Below are 19926 nucleotides of genomic sequence, written 5' to 3'. Positions count from 1 at the left end.
TATATTGTGTTTCTGTTTTTGTATAAAGCGAGAAAAACATATATCTTCTTGCTATACCCTTATAATTATGCAATATACATACATTTTAATTCGCTTCAACTGTATGCAAAGCAAATTATACAATTGCAGTGAAATACAATTTTCTCTAGCTTTATACCACAGAAGTGTATATATTGTGTTTCTGTTTTTGTATAAAGCGAGAAAAACATATATCTTCTTGCTATACCCTTATAATTATGCAATATACATACATTTTAATTCGCTTCAACTGTATGCAAAGCAAATTATACAATTGCAGTGAAATACAATTTTCTCTAGCTTTATACCACAGAAGTGTATATATTGTGTTTCTGTTTTTGTATAAAGCGAGAAAAACATATATCTTCTTGCTATACCCTTATAATTATGCAATATACATACATTTTAATTCGCTTCAACTGTATGCAAAGCAAATTATACAATTGCAGTGAAATACAATTTTCTCTAGCTTTATACCACAGAAGTGTATATATTGTGTTTCTGTTTTTGTATAAAGCGAGAAAAACATATATCTTCTTGCTATACCCTTATAATTATGCAATATACATACATTTTAATTCGCTTCAACTGTATGCAAAGCAAATTATACAATTGCAGTGAAATACAATTTTCTCTAGCTTTATACCACAGAAGTGTATATATTGTGTTTCTGTTTTTGTATAAAGCGAGAAAAACATATATCTTCTTGCTATACCCTTATAATTATGCAATATACATACATTTTAATTCGCTTCAACTGTATGCAAAGCAAATTATACAATTGCAGTGAAATACAATTTTCTCTAGCTTTATACCACAGAAGTGTATATATTGTGTTTCTGTTTTTGTATAAAGCGAGAAAAACATATATCTTCTTGCTATACCCTTATAATTATGCAATATACATACATTTTAATTCGCTTCAACTGTATGCAAAGCAAATTATACAATTGCAGTGAAATACAATTTTCTCTAGCTTTATACCACAGAAGTGTATATATTGTGTTTCTGTTTTTGTATAAAGCGAGAAAAACATATATCTTCTTGCTATACCCTTATAATTATGCAATATACATACATTTTAATTCGCTTCAACTGTATGCAAAGCAAATTATACAATTGCAGTGAAATACAATTTTCTCTAGCTTTATACCACAGAAGTGTATATATTGTGTTTCTGTTTTTGTATAAAGCGAGAAAAACATATATCTTCTTGCTATACCCTTATAATTATGCAATATACATACATTTTAATTCGCTTCAACTGTATGCAAAGCAAATTATACAATTGCAGTGAAATACAATTTTCTCTAGCTTTATACCACAGAAGTGTATATATTGTGTTTCTGTTTTTGTATAAAGCGAGAAAAACATATATCTTCTTGCTATACCCTTATAATTATGCAATATACATACATTTTAATTCGCTTCAACTGTATGCAAAGCAAATTATACAATTGCAGTGAAATACAATTTTCTCTAGCTTTATACCACAGAAGTGTATATATTGTGTTTCTGTTTTTGTATAAAGCGAGAAAAACATATATCTTCTTGCTATACCCTTATAATTATGCAATATACATACATTTTAATTCGCTTCAACTGTATGCAAAGCAAATTATACAATTGCAGTGAAATACAATTTTCTCTAGCTTTATACCACAGAAGTGTATATATTGTGTTTCTGTTTTTGTATAAAGCGAGAAAAACATATATCTTCTTGCTATACCCTTATAATTATGCAATATACATACATTTTAATTCGCTTCAACTGTATGCAAAGCAAATTATACAATTGCAGCGAAATAGGCCAGCGAATTATACACTTGTATATGTATAGCGAATTATACCGTTTTCATGTTTGCTATGGAGCGCAATTATGCAAAGTTTGCTATAGCATACAAATATGAATTTTTTGTTTGCTACATGTGAAAGTTACCCATTTTAATATATAAAAAATTAAAACAAAAGAATATGTCTTTCTATGTCCTTTGAAAATTTATATTATAAATTAAAAATAAACGAGACACGCGTCCCCTAATTCCCAAAAGATGGTGTCGGGAGATATTTTTGTAAAGTTGTTTCAAGAGAAATTAGTACTCTTTTAAAATTTAGAAATAACTTTTTTTTTTTTACTTTTTTCAATAAAATAATGTATCCAAATATAAAAAACGATATTAAGAACATCAAAATCTTTTGGAACGATTGAAACATGACTATCTTGATTGGTTTGATCCAAAAAAATTTCTTTTTTTTTAGAAAAAAAAAAACTGACAAGGTCAATCAATTGCTTTTACCCAAAAAATCAAGAAAATAGAAAATCGACTAAGCTTGATAGTTTAAGTACAAAACAAAAAATTAGTATAACCAATTGGACTTCTATTTTTATCTTACATATAACATTTCTCATTCAATTGCAAAAGCTCTACATTTGATTAACACAATAATTTTTATCTAACATTGAATTATTTAAAACTTTTTAAAAATTATTTCAAGAAATTGACTTGAGGTTTTTTTTATCGAAACTTCAATCGAATCTTTTAAATTAATCAATTGAAGAATTGAATCGAACTATGATGATTTTTTCAGATTTTATCGCGTAAAAATATTGATCGAGTTTGGTAAACTTTTTAGTCAGTTCAAAAGTCAATTATCTTTTTCCCGTTGATATCGTGTATTTAGTATTCCCATTATCCCTTATTACTTCTTCATTTTTTTTATTTGTCTATTTTAACAAATCAAGAAAGGACAGTTTTATTTACCTATTATAACCTCAATTAATTACTTGAAAAAAGGTAGAACTTCTTAAAAACCTTAAATTTTTAATTCATTCATTCCATAATTATTGGAGTAAAATGATAAATATAATTTAGTGATATTTTGATATCAAATATTCAATAAATAAATTTATTTAAATTAATTAAACTGATCAACAAACATAAATATAATCATTTAATTTTTTTATATTGATCAAATTCATATTTTTAAAATAAATAAATTTTAAAAATAAAATATGAAGAATATTATAAAACGATAAATATTCATCATACGAACCACGTGTAAATAAAAATAAAGAAAATATTGAACAAATAAAAATGACGGAAATATATATTTATGAGCGTGCCTGCATTTTTGTCAATATAGAAAAGGTGTAAATGTTATCTTTTCTTGGCCTAAAACGCCTCTCCCATTCTTTCCATTTACTTCATTTTCCATTTATATTATTTATATCTAAAAAAAATAAAAAATGTCAACTTTCTCTCTTTTTGGTCTTTATTGCAGTCTTTCTTGAACCATTCTTCTTTCTCTTTGCCGCCACCGTTCATGTTTTTTTTCTTCTTCCTCTGTTCCAAAAATAAATAAATCTCTCAATTAAAAGCCACAAAATTAAATAAAATTGAGAATATGGAAGAATGGTTGAAGATCTCATTCGTAGCTTTTTCAAGTGTGATTGTTGTTGTAATTGTAATAACAATAATTAAACGAAGATGTTGTACTAAAAAGTCAGATCAATCAAATTCGTCAAAACAGAATTTACAAAATGGAATTTCGAAACATCATCATCATCATCATGTAAGTGTTACAAACAAATATTATGTTGTTAAAAAAGGTTTCAGTTGGTCTGATCATCCATCACTTGTAACTGATGCTGTTGAAAATGGATGGTCAAGATTTGCTTTCACATCTATTGCTCCATCTTCATCCATTAGATCATCAGCTAGGTCCATTTTAGGATCATGTGTTGGTAATGATAATATGAGTTGGGAGATTTGTCAAGATTCATCTGATTTTATGCAGAAAATTCGATTTAGTTATGGCAATCAAAAACTCAATAGAAGCAGTAAATTTATGTCTGTTGTGAAAACTAGTTTACCATTACCAGGACCTCATTTGGGAAATTCATCATTTCCACAAGAATCTTATTTCGAGATAGCAATTTTGCAATGGAATCAAGAGAATAATGTTGAAGTTATGGGAAAGGTAAAAGAGGATAAATTAGATTTGGAGAAAATTAAGTTAATTAGAGAGGATTCTTCTAATTCAAAGGCTAATTCAGAGTCTTTGGTTCATGTTACAAGTAGTAGTAGTAGTAGTTATCATCAAAAGATTCAAGAATCAAAGGAGAATTTGAGAAGTGATGAGTTCATTGTGTTGTCAATTGGGCTAACAAGTGCTGCTGCTGGTTCTCTACCACTTAAACTTCCAGGCAGCTATCAAGGTTCCATTGGATTTAACTCAAACGGTTCTGTTTTTCTTGATGGTAAGTTCTCTTTTTACTCATTTTCTCGTTGTTTCAATTTGTTTGTCTTATTTTTAATATTTGCATACACTCTATTCTTTATAGACTTCACTCGAATTTCACTGAAAATGTTGGTGGTGTTGGTGGTGATGGTGATTTTAACTTGACATGGAGTTTAGCAAAGAAAACAAGATTTTTGAATTTCGTTGTCTTAAATTAAAGATGCGTGAAATGTATCTAAATGTTTTTAGTCTTGTGATCTTAAACATGTTATATGAAAAGCTTAGAACATATCAAAATAAAAAAAGAAAAAAAGACATTTTTTTAAAAGGGAAATGGGTCTGAAAAATATTTAATTTTGGTCGAAATTGATGTTACGATACCAAACTTTAAGAAGAATTTTTTACCCTCAAACTATTTAATAGTGTATTTTAAAGGTATATATGTACCCATCTGGACACATTACTATTTATAATTATGCAATATTTTTTATGTCCACGTGGGCACATGCATACCTTTAAAATATATTATTAAATAGTGTAGGAGTAAAAGGTCATTTTCAAAGTTTGGTATCGTAATAATAATTTCGATCCAAATTCAAATATATTTCAGATTTTTTTCCCTTTTTAAACGGTTTACGGAAAATATATGAGAAGTTGAAATTGAAGGGGTAAGTTTTAGCCCATTTGGAGTTTTTAGAATGGGTAAACAGAGTTGTATAAGTCAATTTAAAGCACTAAAAATGTTCATAAACTAACTTTTCATAGTGGCCATTTTACTTTATTATTTGCATTTGATAACAATGTTTATTTACTAGCTCATTGCTTATTCCAAAAGTCACATAAGTAATCAGTCATTAGTGTTTTTAATTGTCCATGATCAACATTGTGGAATTGTTACACCATAAACAGAATTTGTCAACATACACTGATAACAAGTCAACAACCAAATAATCACTAGTATTATTGTTGAAATAACTGAACTTTACCCGTTAAACAATAAAGTCAAATAAGTGTTACCCACTATAATAGTAAAATTACCTTGATACCATAAGTTTTGTCGTTATAATAGGTAAAGTTTAGTGATCTTTTTCTTATAATGGCCTAAATTTTTTAGGTAAATCCATTAAATATTCAATAATGAGCCAATAGATTATGTATCTACCGCAAGTACTTATGCATATATACCTATATTATTTATTATAAATGTAAGTTCTACCATCTCGCTCTGTGTACACGTCTATCCTCCCCAATCCCACTTGTGGGGTTATAATATGTTGTGGTTGTACTATTGCGTGACACGGCATACGTGTTTAGTGAGTTATAGTTACAAAAGTTCAGTTACTTTAATGCAAATTTACTTGTATAGTGAATGAAGTTTAGTAACTATACTCCACTTGTGAAATTTACATCGAGTATGTTACTGTTGTTGAATTTTAGTAATTGTATCCCGCTTGTGGAATAACACTGTGTATGTTACTGTTATTAAAGTTTAGTAACCATACTTTGAAAATTTTACTTTTTTTAGGAATGAAATTGGTGTTTGAATCACAAAGAGAAGAGTGGGGAAAAGCAGAAAGAGTGATTGGTTGTGGTTACAATCCAAGCCAAAAGAAGGTATTTTTCACAGTGGATTCTTTGTTAGTACATGAAATTTTTTGCAAAACAGAAGAATTTGGAAATCCACTTTACCCAATTTTAGCATCAAATGGTGATATTTTAGTACTAGTAAATCTTGGACAAAGTGTATTCAAATATCAACCAGCAAATCTACACAGGACACCAAATCCTTGCTTCATTGGTCCAATAATGCAAAATGATTCATCAACTCTTGGATATGAAGACAGCAAAGAACTTTTCTCAATGGGTAGAATTGATGCACAATGGCTTAATAGAAGTAATACAAGAAGTAATAACAATACTGTTAATAGTTTGAAACAAGTATTAGATTATGATTTGGAGTCTGAAGGTGATTTATTTGAAATTGTTTTAGATAATTGTAATAGTTATTCAAGATCTCCTAACCCTTTGTAACATATTTTAAAAAAAAATAATTCAAATGTAACATTATAATTTTGTACATTTTATTTTTTTTTGGTTGTATGAGACCATGAAGGGGCACTAAATTAGAAGATATTGGTTTTATTTTATTTGTTAATTTGTTAGTTGTTGTAACTGTTAAGTCACTAAATTAAAGATGATGTTGATTATAATTGTATTGTAATTTGATTAATGATGTAATTTTTTAACCGAATTTGCCTTTAGGATACTAATTTTTTTGGGTCAATGGAAGAAGACATGTCATAATCTCAGAGGATGCCACCTAATCCCATGTCATTATCAATTTGTTGTGTTATCTTTGGGTAAGATTTATGTATATATATGTTGAAAGTCGATTGGCGTGAAATATAAGATATAATAGTCTGAGAGATAAAATGTAGGATTATTTTATTCTGCTTTTGGTTGAAGGTATTAGATAGTCTTTAAGATTATTCGTTCCATCATTTATACCTTAATGATGAGATAAATTATACTATATATATTGTGGAATAACTTATTTCAGATTCGTATTTATAAAATTATGTTGAATTTATGGTTGTTTGGTAGAAAGACAACACTAAAGTCTAGAAAAGAACAAAAAGAAGAAAGCTAAAAAGATTTGAAGAATCAGTTCTTATTCTTCCTTCTGATTTTGGTGAATCACATTTGTTGAATTACAAAAGCCATTGGTTTTTCTTTTGATTGTTATTTTTTAAAACATATAAAATATTTTCGTATAGAAAATTATAATTTATAGTTCTCTTTTATATTTTTTTTAAACATATAAACGAATACACTATGTGAAACTAGAGTATTGACTCTTTTATAGAAATGTTTATGTCAAATCAATAAATTAAAAATATATGTTATTTTTATATAATTTTTTTCCAACCACTTGACTATAATTTATCAGCATTATATACCTTCGTTTCAAATTATCACTTAACCATACGTGGGACGGTGGAAACAAGGTTGAAAATCTTGAGTATGTAAAAAATCTCGTAAGGGAGTTTACACGGAGTGAAACTTAATTAATTGAGATTTTAATGCGAATACGAAACGAAAAAAAAAAAAAGAAACTAGAAGCGAGAGGGAGACATCAATATCTTTTAGGTGTATGTGTTATCTCTATTATCATTATAATTTATGATAATTATTAATATAAAGTGTTGAATTTTTTAAGTTTGAACAAAATAAAGGCATGCTCAATTAATAAAGGAGATACTGATGAGTTGTGAAATCTGTAAGGGGATATATGATGTCGGTGTTTCATAACTTGTATAATTCAGATGCATGAATTTGATCATATTATTTTCTTAATTTAATGGTTGACACTCTAAAAAACTTATATTTTTAATTACTTGCAAACCTAAATTAAGCTAATTTTTTGTATGTCTTGCACGTTTTCAGTTTAACTTGTGAACGCAAAGACAACTTTATATCCTTTTATTTGAAGGGACAATTGAAAGAAGCAATGATATAATAATATCTGTAACTATACTCTTTTCCTCTTTAAAGAATAATACTTACTATTTTGCTTGTTGAAATATACACCAAATGTAAGTTTAAACAATTAGTGATGTCACTGAGTCAACGTTGATGGGGTATAATTAAATGAATAAATATAAATGGAAGGGTTATCAACTTTAAAATATTCTAATTCACCGTATCTCCAAATGATTGATGAATTTCAGGAGAGAAACCAGAATAAACAGAGGACCTTTAACACCCTCCGTTGGAAGCGCCTAACCTTGCTGTGCTCGATCCGAATTTAATCGGGCTCTAAACACGAAACCAAACAAAAAGAACTCTCCCCAAGGGCCCTCAGTAAGTAAAGAGACTGATTTTGTACAATTCTAAATGTAATCAGAAACAAGAGAAAGTACGGAAGTTGCATATCGAATCATAGACAAAATAAGCACCCAAAGTTAGCCACAGAGTCACTATTACAACAAGGACTAATGGTGTTGCTATGAATCAAGAGAAAGTTACTCATAGTCAATTTAATTACGTCTTCTTCCCGCGGCTATAACTAGAGTAGAGCTGGATACTGCTTAGCCTGCTGCTTCACTCGCTTCTTGTACTCAAATTCATCCTGCAAAAGTGATTTCCACATTATTCATAATGACAGTCGAGTCTCTTTGGTCAGGGAACTATGGGGCCGTTTGGTTACATGTGTTAGAGGGTTATCCCAGCATAGATTTGGGATTAGTTGTCCAGTGTTTAGTTGTAGGAATTCTAAACCAGGATATGAGTTGTAGCAAAAACTTGGGATTATCTATCCTATATAGAAGCTGCGCTTATAATTGGGATAACATTGTTTGAACTAAACAACCCCCCACATGAGTAATTTCCATATAGCATCATATCTCTCAATGCATATCATCTTTGATTGCAAGGAAGGTAAATATGAATCATTAAACTAGAAGTTAAATTCATTGTCACCAAGTAATCAGTAGAACGAAATTTTTTAAGAATTTCGGTACGCTGTATAGTGTATAATTATTTGTTACTATGCATTAGGCATATATGGTTGACATACAGCAATTGAAACCATGTAACGATTAGGATTAATAAAGAATAATCCAGGTATGGTGTTGAATGCCAGAAATAAAAATGCCAACTTGAGGAAACTCAAGCAAATAATTGTCAAACTCAAGTAGAGAACCTGCATATAAAGCTGATAGCCATCGGTTTGTGCTGGATCATCGGGATTTGGCTGGTCAAGCAAATCTTGTATACCCACCAGAATTTGCTTCACTGTAATGGCTGGCCTCCATCCCTAAGAACAAGTAACAGCAAGAGTAAGAACCCATTTATTCAATTAAAAGCTGTAAATAACAATCAGCAAACATAAAACAACACAATGGCAACAACAGATACTTACACTGTCCTCATTCAGGATAGACAAACATACAGTTCCTGAAGGATAGACATTTGGATGAAAGAAACCTGCTGGAAACTTGCACTTTGGGGGTTTGCTTGGATAGTCTTCACTGAAATGCATCGTTACTGGATAGTGACCACCCTCCCAGTCAGTCTGTACCAGTCATAAGATTGTATATTATTCTTCACAATCATAAATGAAGGAACAGGGTGAAGAAAGAGGCAAGAAAAGGATTTTGATTACGGTAAACACTTACATAATATCTTCAAAGGAGAAAACCTAAACTATCTAGCCTAACCAATTCTAAATATCCAAAAAGAAACACAAGAAGCTAAAAGTGAAAGTAAATGATTCAGTATTCACTAATTCAAAGTTACTGAAATAATTCTTCCTTCCACAGGTACATTAACTACCCGTGAAAGGTAAACTAGTTCAGAAGAAATGGGCCGGTAATGAAAAGTTGAGAGAAACACAGTTTCTACATGAAATGCAAGACAGCTTGATCCATGATTAGTACTTTGAGAAAGTTACCAATGGCCTCAAAAATCAGTTCATGACAACATTTTTTTCTAGTGACCTGGCGGTTATGTGCAGCCTGTGCTCAAACTTCCTTTTTCTTTGAGGACGACGACATGAACTCTGATTTAATCCAAATACAAATCACATCATTGAGATGCTTTGTTGACTCAACCTTGATATAGAGATGTCTTATCCAAAATTCATGTGAATAAGTGTAAGCCTTGCTACTCCAGGTAAAGCCATTATACACCGATTGGTGAAGTAGTGTCAAACATCCTTAGTGGTACAATAAGAGGGGTCTTAATGACATCATCTGCATTCTTCTTTTTCCTCATTCAGTCATAATGAAACTATTGAAGTTCAAATCTTATAACACTTGAGAAATACATTTACACTTCTCCTAAAAAATGAACTTCTTACACCTCATAATAAACGCGGAAAGCATGAAAATCACTTCTGTTGGAAGCAATAAATGTATGAAATCACCTTACAGGCTCCTATCCACTGAATTATTATAACTGCCTTTTGGGTTCAGAAAAGGGATATAATCAACTGAGAGATGTACCAAAACAAAGAGAACCCAGAAATAAAAAAGAAAACAATATGCGACAAGCGAAACCATCAAGTAGAATGTATGCCTTAAGAACATACTCTACTGACTTATTTTGTTTAGAACAATGTAAATCTCTCTCCTGCTCTCTCAATCACAAAATTCAAAATCTTTCCAAGGCCTTATGTGTCTATCACTTCCACAGAACAGCAGAAAATTGATTCAGGTCCATAGCTAAAATATAGATTATAAGAAACATGGTCCAAAGCTAATACATCTCTAAGATTGACCAAACAGATGAACACTTGGAGCCGCCATGCTCTTCCCAATAGATTTCAGTCATTTAGGTATTTCACCTGGAACTAGTGTGAAGAAGAAGGCATATTTCATATCAGAACAGATCTGAGAGCGCTTGTTTGTTTTCTTCCTTTAGGTGTGTGTGAGAATGTCTTTTTGTGTCTGTAAGGAACATCCCACATAATTCAAAGACTGACCTACATTTTGTTGTACGCCAAGAAGCTCTGCCTGGATATTTATTATACCTATCCTTCTTTATCATCATCTCACAACTCTTTTTTTTATAGGACATTGGTGTCTGGGCCATCTTCTGCGCACCTCGACTAATCCCACGGGATACCTATCATCTCATATCTCTTTCAGGTCAAACTTGAATAAACAATATTAACTTTTAAAGACCATGAATCCTAGTCTTGTTATTCACTCAAATGTCCTTAAAAAGCTCTCCCATGTTCATGATTGTTACTCTTGTGTCACAAAATAACAAAACCTGACATGTCATTTTTGGTTTCTTCCTTCTTTCCAGGCTTAGGAAATAAAGATTTGGACGGACGGTGGACCAGATTGGACACTCACAAAGATGGTGATTAGGAGATAAGTGGTTAAAATGGCCTAGCTGGAGAAGTAAGTTTATTCAAGGCCAAAATTCAAATTCATTTCAAAAGGAGAACAGGTGCCATGAATGAAAGAAAAATAATCTTCCGTTTCTTTGTTTTTCCCCTTTTACCTCTAGATAGTATACTATATTGGACACTTGAAAAGAAGGTGATTAGTACATGATATCAGTAGTTATAATGGTGCAGCTGGAGCTGTTAGTACATTCAAGGCCAAAATTCAAAATCATTTCAAAAGGAGCACAGGTTCCACAATGAAAGAAATAAAACAATCTTCCACTATTACAAAGATCCAATTATCTCGAATAAGGCAACAACCCATCTCTTTGCTTCAGAAACAATGAGTACCCACGAAACACGACTACTGCCATCTTCCACCAGTCAAACTAACCTAGTACAAAGAAACAAACAGTCTCACCAACCAAATTGAGCCTGAAGTTCTCACATCTACTTCCTTTTATCAAATTCTTTCCTCTGCCAACTAATTTTAGCGTAAAATACAACAACAATACACCCAATGAAATCCCATTAAGTGTGGCCTCGGGGAGGTAGAGAGGTCAGCTATTTTTTTGACTAAAATATTAAGCTTAAATAGACCATGTACAACCACGGTTTCTAATCCCGGAAACCAATTCTCAGCAGATTAGATAAAATACAACCTCTCAGCACTTGAGAAAAATGCTAAGTACTAACAATTCCGCCCAAAAATCGTGTAAACAAAACACTACATAAACATGAACAATAAAGTAACTACAAGCACGAAGTTACTGATCATCTACCAGGACAGATACTAGCACAAAATATTCCAAACAATGTATGAAGATTCAAAATAAAGTGACTACTCAACCGAAACTTACCGAAGGTTTACCCGGAATAGAACATTGCCAGACCATCAAATTAACACTACCATCAGGACCAGTCTCCGGCTTTGCCACAAAACCCTAACCAAAAAAATCAACAATTAAAACCCATTAACATACACCAAAAATACCTTTAAAAAATAGGTAAAAATGAGAAGAAGAAAGATCTTACATGAGGATGATTCTTACGCCATGCTTTCCTCTCCTCCGTCAGACGACCACGCGCAATTCCCCCTGACATTTTTCCCTAAACTTGCAAAGAAAAATTGGGAATCACTCTTCAGCAGGACGAACAAATGGTTTTTATATACACTCTCATATAAAATGAAGTTAAAATTTTCTTTTGTCTTATTTGAACCATTGGAATTCTAACACATGTTCATACTCTACTACTTTTGAATATTGTTACTCCCTCCCTCCCTCCGTCCACAATTATTTAGCATATATATTGAAAATAAATATTCAAAATTAATTATTAATTTAAATAATTAAAAAAAATTAATTGATTTTTTTTAATTCTATCCTTAATATTGCTGCATTTAGTTTAATTAAAAAGTTACGTAGATTTTTGCTATTCTTGTAATAATGGAGTTATATTAGTCAAATTAATCTTATATTATTGAGGAAAGTATATGAAACTTATCCTGACAAACAATTATGGACAAAGAGAGTACTGTAAAAAAAAACACTTAATGGATGCCAAATTACAAATTTTGATTCACGATAATCAGCAAAATTAAATTTGATTTAATTTAGTATATTATTATTTTTAGAAATGTTAAATGAGCAAGCTAAATTGAATTTGAATGAATTAAAATAAGATAAGTTAATAAAATAAATATTAAATAAATAAACAGTTTTGTAAGGAGGAGTTCGGAGCTAAAAAAACAAAAGAAATTGAGTGAAATTTCTAAAAAAATACTAGCAAAAAATAAATTTGAAACCAAAAAGGCAACATTCAAACGAAAGTGTCAGTGTCACTAGCGTAAAATTAAGTAAAAATTAGGCAAATGACATACTGTAAATGATAAATTACATTCTATCCCTATAATATCAATATTTACCAAAAATTCCTTAATTTTAAGAATTTCGGATACTTTATAAAACAGAAATGATACTTGAATATAAATGAATATAAATGACTGAAATTTTTTTTCGGTAACTGTTAGAGCTAAAATCATGGGTAACTGATTTCCATTCAATTGATTTATGTTAATCTTGTAACTAAATGACCGTAAAAATTGCTTCAGAAATTACTACATTAAATAATCATTTAATTTAATGATTTTCCTTCCCTGCTTCCAAATTACTACATTCAATTTTATTCAATTTAAAAATTTTAAAATAGTCATTCAAAAAAAAAAACACTATTCTGCTTTAAAAAAACTCTGAAAGGCCAATTCTGATTTTTCAAATATGAATATTTCGATACTAAATTTCAACACATTCCCTTTGGCATGGCGAATGTGAATCTCTTCATCTAAATTATCATGCTCAATCTCTAACAAGTATAAACACTTAGTAATTTGGCCTTGGTAATTGCATATAGGTATCTTTAGGTATGGTGCAAAAATTGTTTCTTTAAATAAATTCATACCTTCAACCTTGATAGATGATACTAAGTGTTCAACAAAATTCGTTTTGTATATTGGATAAAACTTTAATGCATTAGTGGAATATGTTTAATTACGTAATTCATATTCTGCAATAAAACAAATAAAATTTTATCAAATTGTAAAATATATAAAAAGTTTATAAGTATTGAGCGCATATAATAATATTAATGTTTTAAATTGTACTAAAAACTGCATAATGTTGATACTAAATATAAATAAACAGGTTAACATGACACTTACAAATACTATTTGAAACTATATATAAACGAAATATTAAATTTAAATATATTTCTTTGATACATTAAATTTCATGTCAAACACATAAAAAGATACTCAAATTCACAATTTAAATTAGATACTTAAATTTTTATATACTTATCAATAATTCATATAAATATGATACTTAAATAACAGATGTATGACAGTATGATACACATATACTATTATTTGATACCTTAATATGTACGAAATATAAGTAAAAATAAAACAAAGAATCATTCTATCATGAGCACCAAAAAATGATACTTAATAAAATTAATTGAACATACTAACAAATTTATTCAAAAATCATGATAAGATTAAAAAGATACTTAATACAAATCATCTTATACTAAAATATAAATAAACAGGTTAACATGATACTTATGAAATACTAATTGAAACTATATATATAAACGAAATATTAAATTTAAAATATTTTTTTTGATACATTAAATTTCATGTCCAACACATGAAAAGATACTCAAATTCACAATTTAAATTAGATACTTAAATGTTTATACACATATATTATTATTTGATACCTTAATATATACGAAATATAAGTAAAAAGAAAACAAAGAATCATTCTATCACGTGATACTTACAAACTACTATTTGAATCTATATATAAACGAAAAATTAGTGGGAAAAAATTAGGAGAAGTTTTTGGGGGGGAGGCGGAAATCTTGGTAAGGTACTTTTGGAAAGGTGATTTTTTGGGGGAAAGGAGTCATGCATTGGGAAGGTAATTTCTGCTTTACCTTGATAAGGTAAATATTGCCTTTTTAATATTTTAATGTATAAAATTTAATTAGTATCATTTGGGATAAAAAAAAGGAATTTTTGTAATTTAATACAGTAGGGAATTAATAAAATTAAATAAATTAAAGTAGTGTATTTTAGTAATTTTTCCTAAAATTATGGAGAATGGCGTATTATGGGATCCTAATGGACGTTCTACTTAATTTTCTCAATAAATGAGTTTGGGTTAAAATTGGCCCAAGAGGTATATGATCCACATTCTAGTTTCCTCTAAAACTCCTTCAGAAAAAAAAGGCCATTATTTTCCATAATATGGGCTTTATATGTCTTTGAGCCTTTTTTTATGGCAACTTTCACATATAGCAAATAAAAAATTCATATTTGTATGTTATAGCAAACTTTGCATAATTGTGCTCCATAGCAAACATAAAACTGTATAATTTGCTATACATATACAATTGTATAATTCGCTGGCCTAAATTGTATAATTCGATGGCCTATTTCGCTGCAATTGTATAATTTGTTTAATTAAGTGTATAACACGAATATATACATTTTTGCATGTGTATATACATTTTTCTCTCGCTTTATACAAAACAGAAACAAAATTATACACTTCTGTGTATAAAGCGAGAGAGGCGAGCGAGAATGGAGAGTGGCGGGCGAGATTTTTGGGAGAGAGACGCTGGCAAATTTTAGCTAATGTTTGCTATGGAGCACAATTAAATCAAACCCTAGTTATTCCATTTAATTTAGGTTATTAGTTTGCTATTATATACAATTTTCCCCTTTTTTTACTAGTTGCTTTCTTTCTTCAATATCATTTTCCTTTTCATTATTTTATTATGTTAACTTGAGTTGAGGGTCTCCAGAAACGGTCTCCTTACCTCTATGAGGTTGGAGTATGATCTATGTATACTCAATCCTTCCAGACCTACCTATGGAATTCCACTAGCCACTAGGTATATGTGTTGGGCCTTATGGGCTTTCAACTATGTTTTCCAAGTCGGGAACTATTGTTCAAGTTACGACAGTTTATTAAGCAAGTTTTACGTTTTTCAAGACGGGGACTATTGTTCAAGTTACTACAGTTTATTAAGCAAGTTCTTTTGGTGACATTTGCATATATGCATCTTTTTTATCGTTTAAACATTAGGTAGCTAACATTATTAATCATAAAGAACCTAATATTAGTTGAAAAGCATAGCAATTTTGATACAAGACAATGAATTATGGTAGACAAAAAATAAAAAGAACCACAATCAGATTGCATTAGTGCTTTTAATGTAGAGCCCAATTAGGGGCCAAAAATATCAATATCATAATTACTTTTTCCCAGGAATCATATCCTTTCTATGAAGCCATAATAATCTCTTATATCTTTAATAATGTACTTAATTAAAATGAGTGCCCAATGCACTGATTAACAAAGAAAAACTTCCCTATTGGACCTAAAGGAAATCTATTTAAGCTACTCTTAATTATGTTACTAATGATTCAATTTTTTAAAATAATAATAAACAAACACAAAAGGGGTAAAGTCTAATTGAGAGTTTTCTCATGGGATTGATCTAATGAGGGGGGACATTATGTGTGTAAAAAAGAAGGATAAGAATAATGCTTGTATTGAAAAGGAGGTGGGAGCATGTGATCTAAAGTTCCCACATGGGTTGAAAAGATCAAAAAGTGAAAGAAAAAAAAATGGTGGGGGTGGGGGTGGAGGTGGGCGTCAAAGAATTAATATGGAAATCAGAAATCTCGTCAAAAGTGTTCATGATTTAATATGTATGTAACCCTTTGGGATGGTCTAGTGGTTTGAGCTTGGGACTTACATGTTGAAGGTCTCAAGTTCGAAATTCCCGTTTGCCTTTTGAGTCGAGTTCGTTGCACCAGATTTGCCTAGTGCATGTTACCCTGTGTGCACTCAAAGGATGGCGATCGTGAGTTTTCCTAGTAATTAAAAGAATGATTTAATATGTATGCATAGAAAGTAGTATCTTACCTATATATGTAGTATGATTTTCTCTTATCTATACTAAGTAGTATATTTTTTGACGAAGGGTGTTTAACTGATAACTCTTCGTTTTACGTAGCTCAGCCAATAGGAATAAAGTAACTAAAGGTTCATATTGTGACATATTTTAAGTATGGGATTTAGTGAGGAAAAAAAAGGCAATTTCATTGGCTGTAAAATAAAAAAGAAAAAGTGGAATATAAATTTTGGGATGAATATATTTATGTGGTTCATATGCTCTTGTGCTAATGAGAATGTTGTGTTGGCTTTGCAGTAATAATTGTCATAAAGCTGTAAACATGTCAATGACAACTAGAAAGGTGAAAAAGAGAAATGGTTAAAAAAGGTAGCAGTAGCATACTTGGCACTACAATAGAGATTCTTATATATATAGATAGATTAGAATATTAGATAATTATTTTTTTCATATCAATATTATTCGAGTTAATTTGTTTGTATTTGCAGGTGATAAAATTTGCTCATAAATCACGATTAGTCAATTTTGTAGATGTTTGTCTATTACGAAAATAAAGTTGATCATATGCATCTTAAACCTATGTATGATTAATATAACTTTGTTTAATATTTGGATAAAAAAATTATGTATAACTTAAGCAATTGTTTATTGTAACATTATGCTTAAACTAGCTTCATGAATGCTACTTTATAATTTAAGACTTTGTGATTGGTCAATATATTAGAGTTAGGATGATGGAACAACTCAACCACCAATGACCAATTTTTAGGGACAAATGAGAAAACTAATAAAGTGTTTATTGTACTGTTTTTTTTTTAGTTTTGACAATTTAATTCAATTGAATGAGACCCTTTGAAAATTATAGAATATAAATTTTGTAACTTACAAGAATATTAAAAAAATATTTTATTTGGCTAGTAGGTGAGTTGAAAACAGCAGGATTTATTGCTTGTTGATAGTTACAATTATAATTTTTCTAACTTCCAATTGAAAAAAAAAAACTTTGGTTCTACGCCTTTAATTTGGCTAAGAAGAAACCAACAAACTTCAACCGCATTATATTACTAACCACTAAGCTGTATAAACTTTATTTTGGTTCATAAATTTAAGGAAGATTTAAATTATAGTACTTCCTTATATTTTCCTAATGTAAAAAAAAAATCAACATAAATATATCTACTTTCTAGGTTATTATTCACTTCTTATGAATAGACATTTAACCATAATTATCTTTTGATTACTTGATAATAACGGCAGAGTTAAATGTGTTGGATGAGATTCAAATAATTTTCATCGTCGAAAACTCGATATACGTAAATAGTTAGTAAGAGCCTTAGTTATACGAGTGATTGTCATGGGATCAACAAAACCTAATAACTTTGACTCAATTTCTATATTTGTGTTCTTAAAAAAAATCATTTTGTATGTACATATATTCTATTCAGAATCCAAATAAACAAACAAAATATTCGGGATACATAAATGAATTTTTTTTTTGCCTCTGCCTCTATATAACTATAGTGAAATTCACTATATAAATGTAAAACTACCTCTCAAAAAATGTAAAACTAAACTTACGTGATGGGCATAATCTACCAAAACATATAGACTATAGTCATTTTTTACTATAAATAGCATGATAAGTAACAAATTAACAACCGCATTATATAAATGAGGTGGCAAGGTTTATTCTAAAGTTAGGTTAAAAATAGCATTAAGCATAATTAACTACCAAAAATAGACGCATAAATTAGACAAAAAGCATACTCTAATAAATAAAATCTTTTAAGCTAATAAAGTGGAACCAAAAATAGGAAAAAAAACAGTTTATAGGTACTTGGTTAGTGTCCAAGTAACGGTAGGATTGAAGAAATCAAAATGAATAAAATGAAAAAAAAAAAAAAGTTAGGTTAGTGAAAAGGAAGTTTGGGTGAGAAATGAGCATTGGGATCATTTCTGTCAGTTTTTTGCCTTTTTCATTTTACAAAATTCTTTCTTGTGGATGAAGATGTCGGTGAGTGAAGACAAACAATGACAGAAATTCGAAGTGAATTCACAATTTAAAATTTATGAAACTTTATTATATGTTCGAATTAATAAATATATAATAGTAATAAAATTTATAGTCCAATAATGATATGATCATCATGTCAACCCGGGTTTGATGTACCTACTAGTCCGAGCTCAATAATTTTGAGACTCGCATAATATTGTATAAGAGGACATTCATTAAATTTCAACAAATAGAATATTTGACTCATAATTTTAGATATGTAATACGTTCACTATTAAAAATAAAATCAAACTTATCAGGTTAAAAATGTGAATTTGTTATTATTTTCCATTGAATATTTTCATTAAAAACTGTCGTATATAAAAATAGATATATTAATTGAATTGGTGAAAAAAGAAAAACTAATAGTATCTTTACATTGAAAAAATTATGAAACTTCCCATTATTTTAGTTAGTATCTATTTTCCCAACGAGTTAGTCGATGAGAAATTAGTAAATACTCATATTTTTAGAATTTTTTCGTTGATTTGCGATAAATTTCTCTTTTGTGGTTTCTATTAATGTTTTCAACAAATTATTTCTTGCAAGTGGGAATGAAGATGGAACATAGCTTTACTTCAAGTCCACCTCTACTATACCATGAAAAAGCCATAAACAACGAAAGAAAAAAAAAAGTAAAAGGGAGGATATATTGAACATGGGACCTAATATGAAAGGCAAATTCAACCATTTTGGTCTAAATTATTAGTCATATTTCTTCCCATTCCCACCTCGATTGGAAATTTGATGGATAATAAGATGGAACTTTGATTTATTAAACAGAAAATATTTTATTGATTATTTTAATTTAATTTTCTTCTTATGTTCTACACCGATCTTTGAATTTAATATACTCACAATATAGTTTAAGAACCTTATAATATTGTAAAAATTTATTCATGATCAATGTTTATATCAGATAATATTAATTGAATTATTAAACTTAAATTACAAATTAAATGTTAATGTAATAATGTGTATAGGTGAATAAGATCGAAGTGATAAATATTGTATTTGGAAATATATGTCATATATTCATTTGGTTGGTACAAAATACCGGTTCAAGTAAGTTTGAATTTATGTATGTTTTTGGTACAAGAAAGGAAAATATTTTCCTACAAGTTATTTTTGGTAAACGAGCGTTATTTTTAGTTATTTTTACTTATTTTTTAATATTTAATAAATAAATATTTGATTTACACTATGAGATTATACAACA

The 19926-nt window shown here is 29.3% G+C and overlaps 2 protein-coding genes and 1 long non-coding RNA gene across 3 annotated transcripts; 1 reads left to right on the top strand and 2 right to left on the bottom strand.

The window, feature by feature from the left end:
• The first annotated feature begins 3259 nt into the window (after positions 1-3259).
• Positions 3260-6415, top strand: LOC107016339. The gene is made up of 2 exons (XM_015216826.2): positions 3260-4279; positions 5786-6415. Exons 1-2 carry the CDS (start codon positions 3424-3426, stop codon positions 6289-6291), a joined length of 1362 nt encoding a protein of 453 aa, XP_015072312.1. The 5' UTR covers positions 3260-3423; the 3' UTR covers positions 6292-6415.
• A 1714-nt stretch (positions 6416-8129) lies between these two features.
• On the bottom strand, positions 8130-12367 carry LOC107016077 (SUMO-conjugating enzyme SCE1-like). The gene is made up of 5 exons (XM_027916190.1): positions 12197-12367; positions 12022-12105; positions 9185-9337; positions 8966-9079; positions 8130-8392 (listed from the first exon to the last, which is right to left on the bottom strand). The coding sequence occupies exons 1-5, from the start codon at positions 12263-12265 to the stop codon at positions 8330-8332; spliced, it is 483 nt and encodes a 160-aa protein (XP_027771991.1). The 5' UTR covers positions 12266-12367; the 3' UTR covers positions 8130-8329.
• A 780-nt stretch (positions 12368-13147) lies between these two features.
• Positions 13148-17029, bottom strand: LOC114076943. The gene is made up of 3 exons (XR_003578024.1): positions 16666-17029; positions 16496-16577; positions 13148-13726 (listed from the first exon to the last, which is right to left on the bottom strand). It is a non-coding gene; the product is annotated as an uncharacterized LOC114076943 (long non-coding RNA).
• Positions 17030-19926: the final 2897 nt, after the last annotated feature.

The sequence above is a fragment of the Solanum pennellii genome, chromosome 4, assembly GCF_001406875.1.
Source record: "Solanum pennellii chromosome 4, SPENNV200".
In the NCBI taxonomy this organism is placed as follows: Eukaryota; Viridiplantae; Streptophyta; class Magnoliopsida; order Solanales; family Solanaceae; genus Solanum; species Solanum pennellii.
The sequence above is the reverse complement of the archived record's forward strand: the minus strand, read 5'-3'. Positions and strand labels throughout refer to the sequence as shown.

Bases quoted from the DNA above. Each gene is read 5' to 3' on its own strand.
- LOC107016339 (XM_015216826.2), top strand. From the start codon at position 3,424: ATGGAAGAATGGTTGAAGATCTCATTCGTAGCTTTTTCAAGTGTGATT. The intron at 4,280-5,785 runs GTAAGTTCTCTT...TACTTTTTTTAG, and splicing joins CGGTTCTGTTTTTCTTGATG to GAATGAAATTGGTGTTTGAA.
- LOC107016077 (XM_027916190.1), bottom strand. From the start codon at position 12,265: ATGTCAGGGGGAATTGCGCGTGGTCGTCTGACGGAGGAGAGGAAAGCA. The intron at 9,338-12,021 runs GTAAGTTTCGGT...TGACTGGTACAG, and splicing joins CTATTCCGGGTAAACCTTCG to ACTGACTGGGAGGGTGGTCA. The intron at 9,080-9,184 runs GTAAGTATCTGT...ACTTGTTCTTAG, and splicing joins CTATCCTGAATGAGGACAGT to GGATGGAGGCCAGCCATTAC.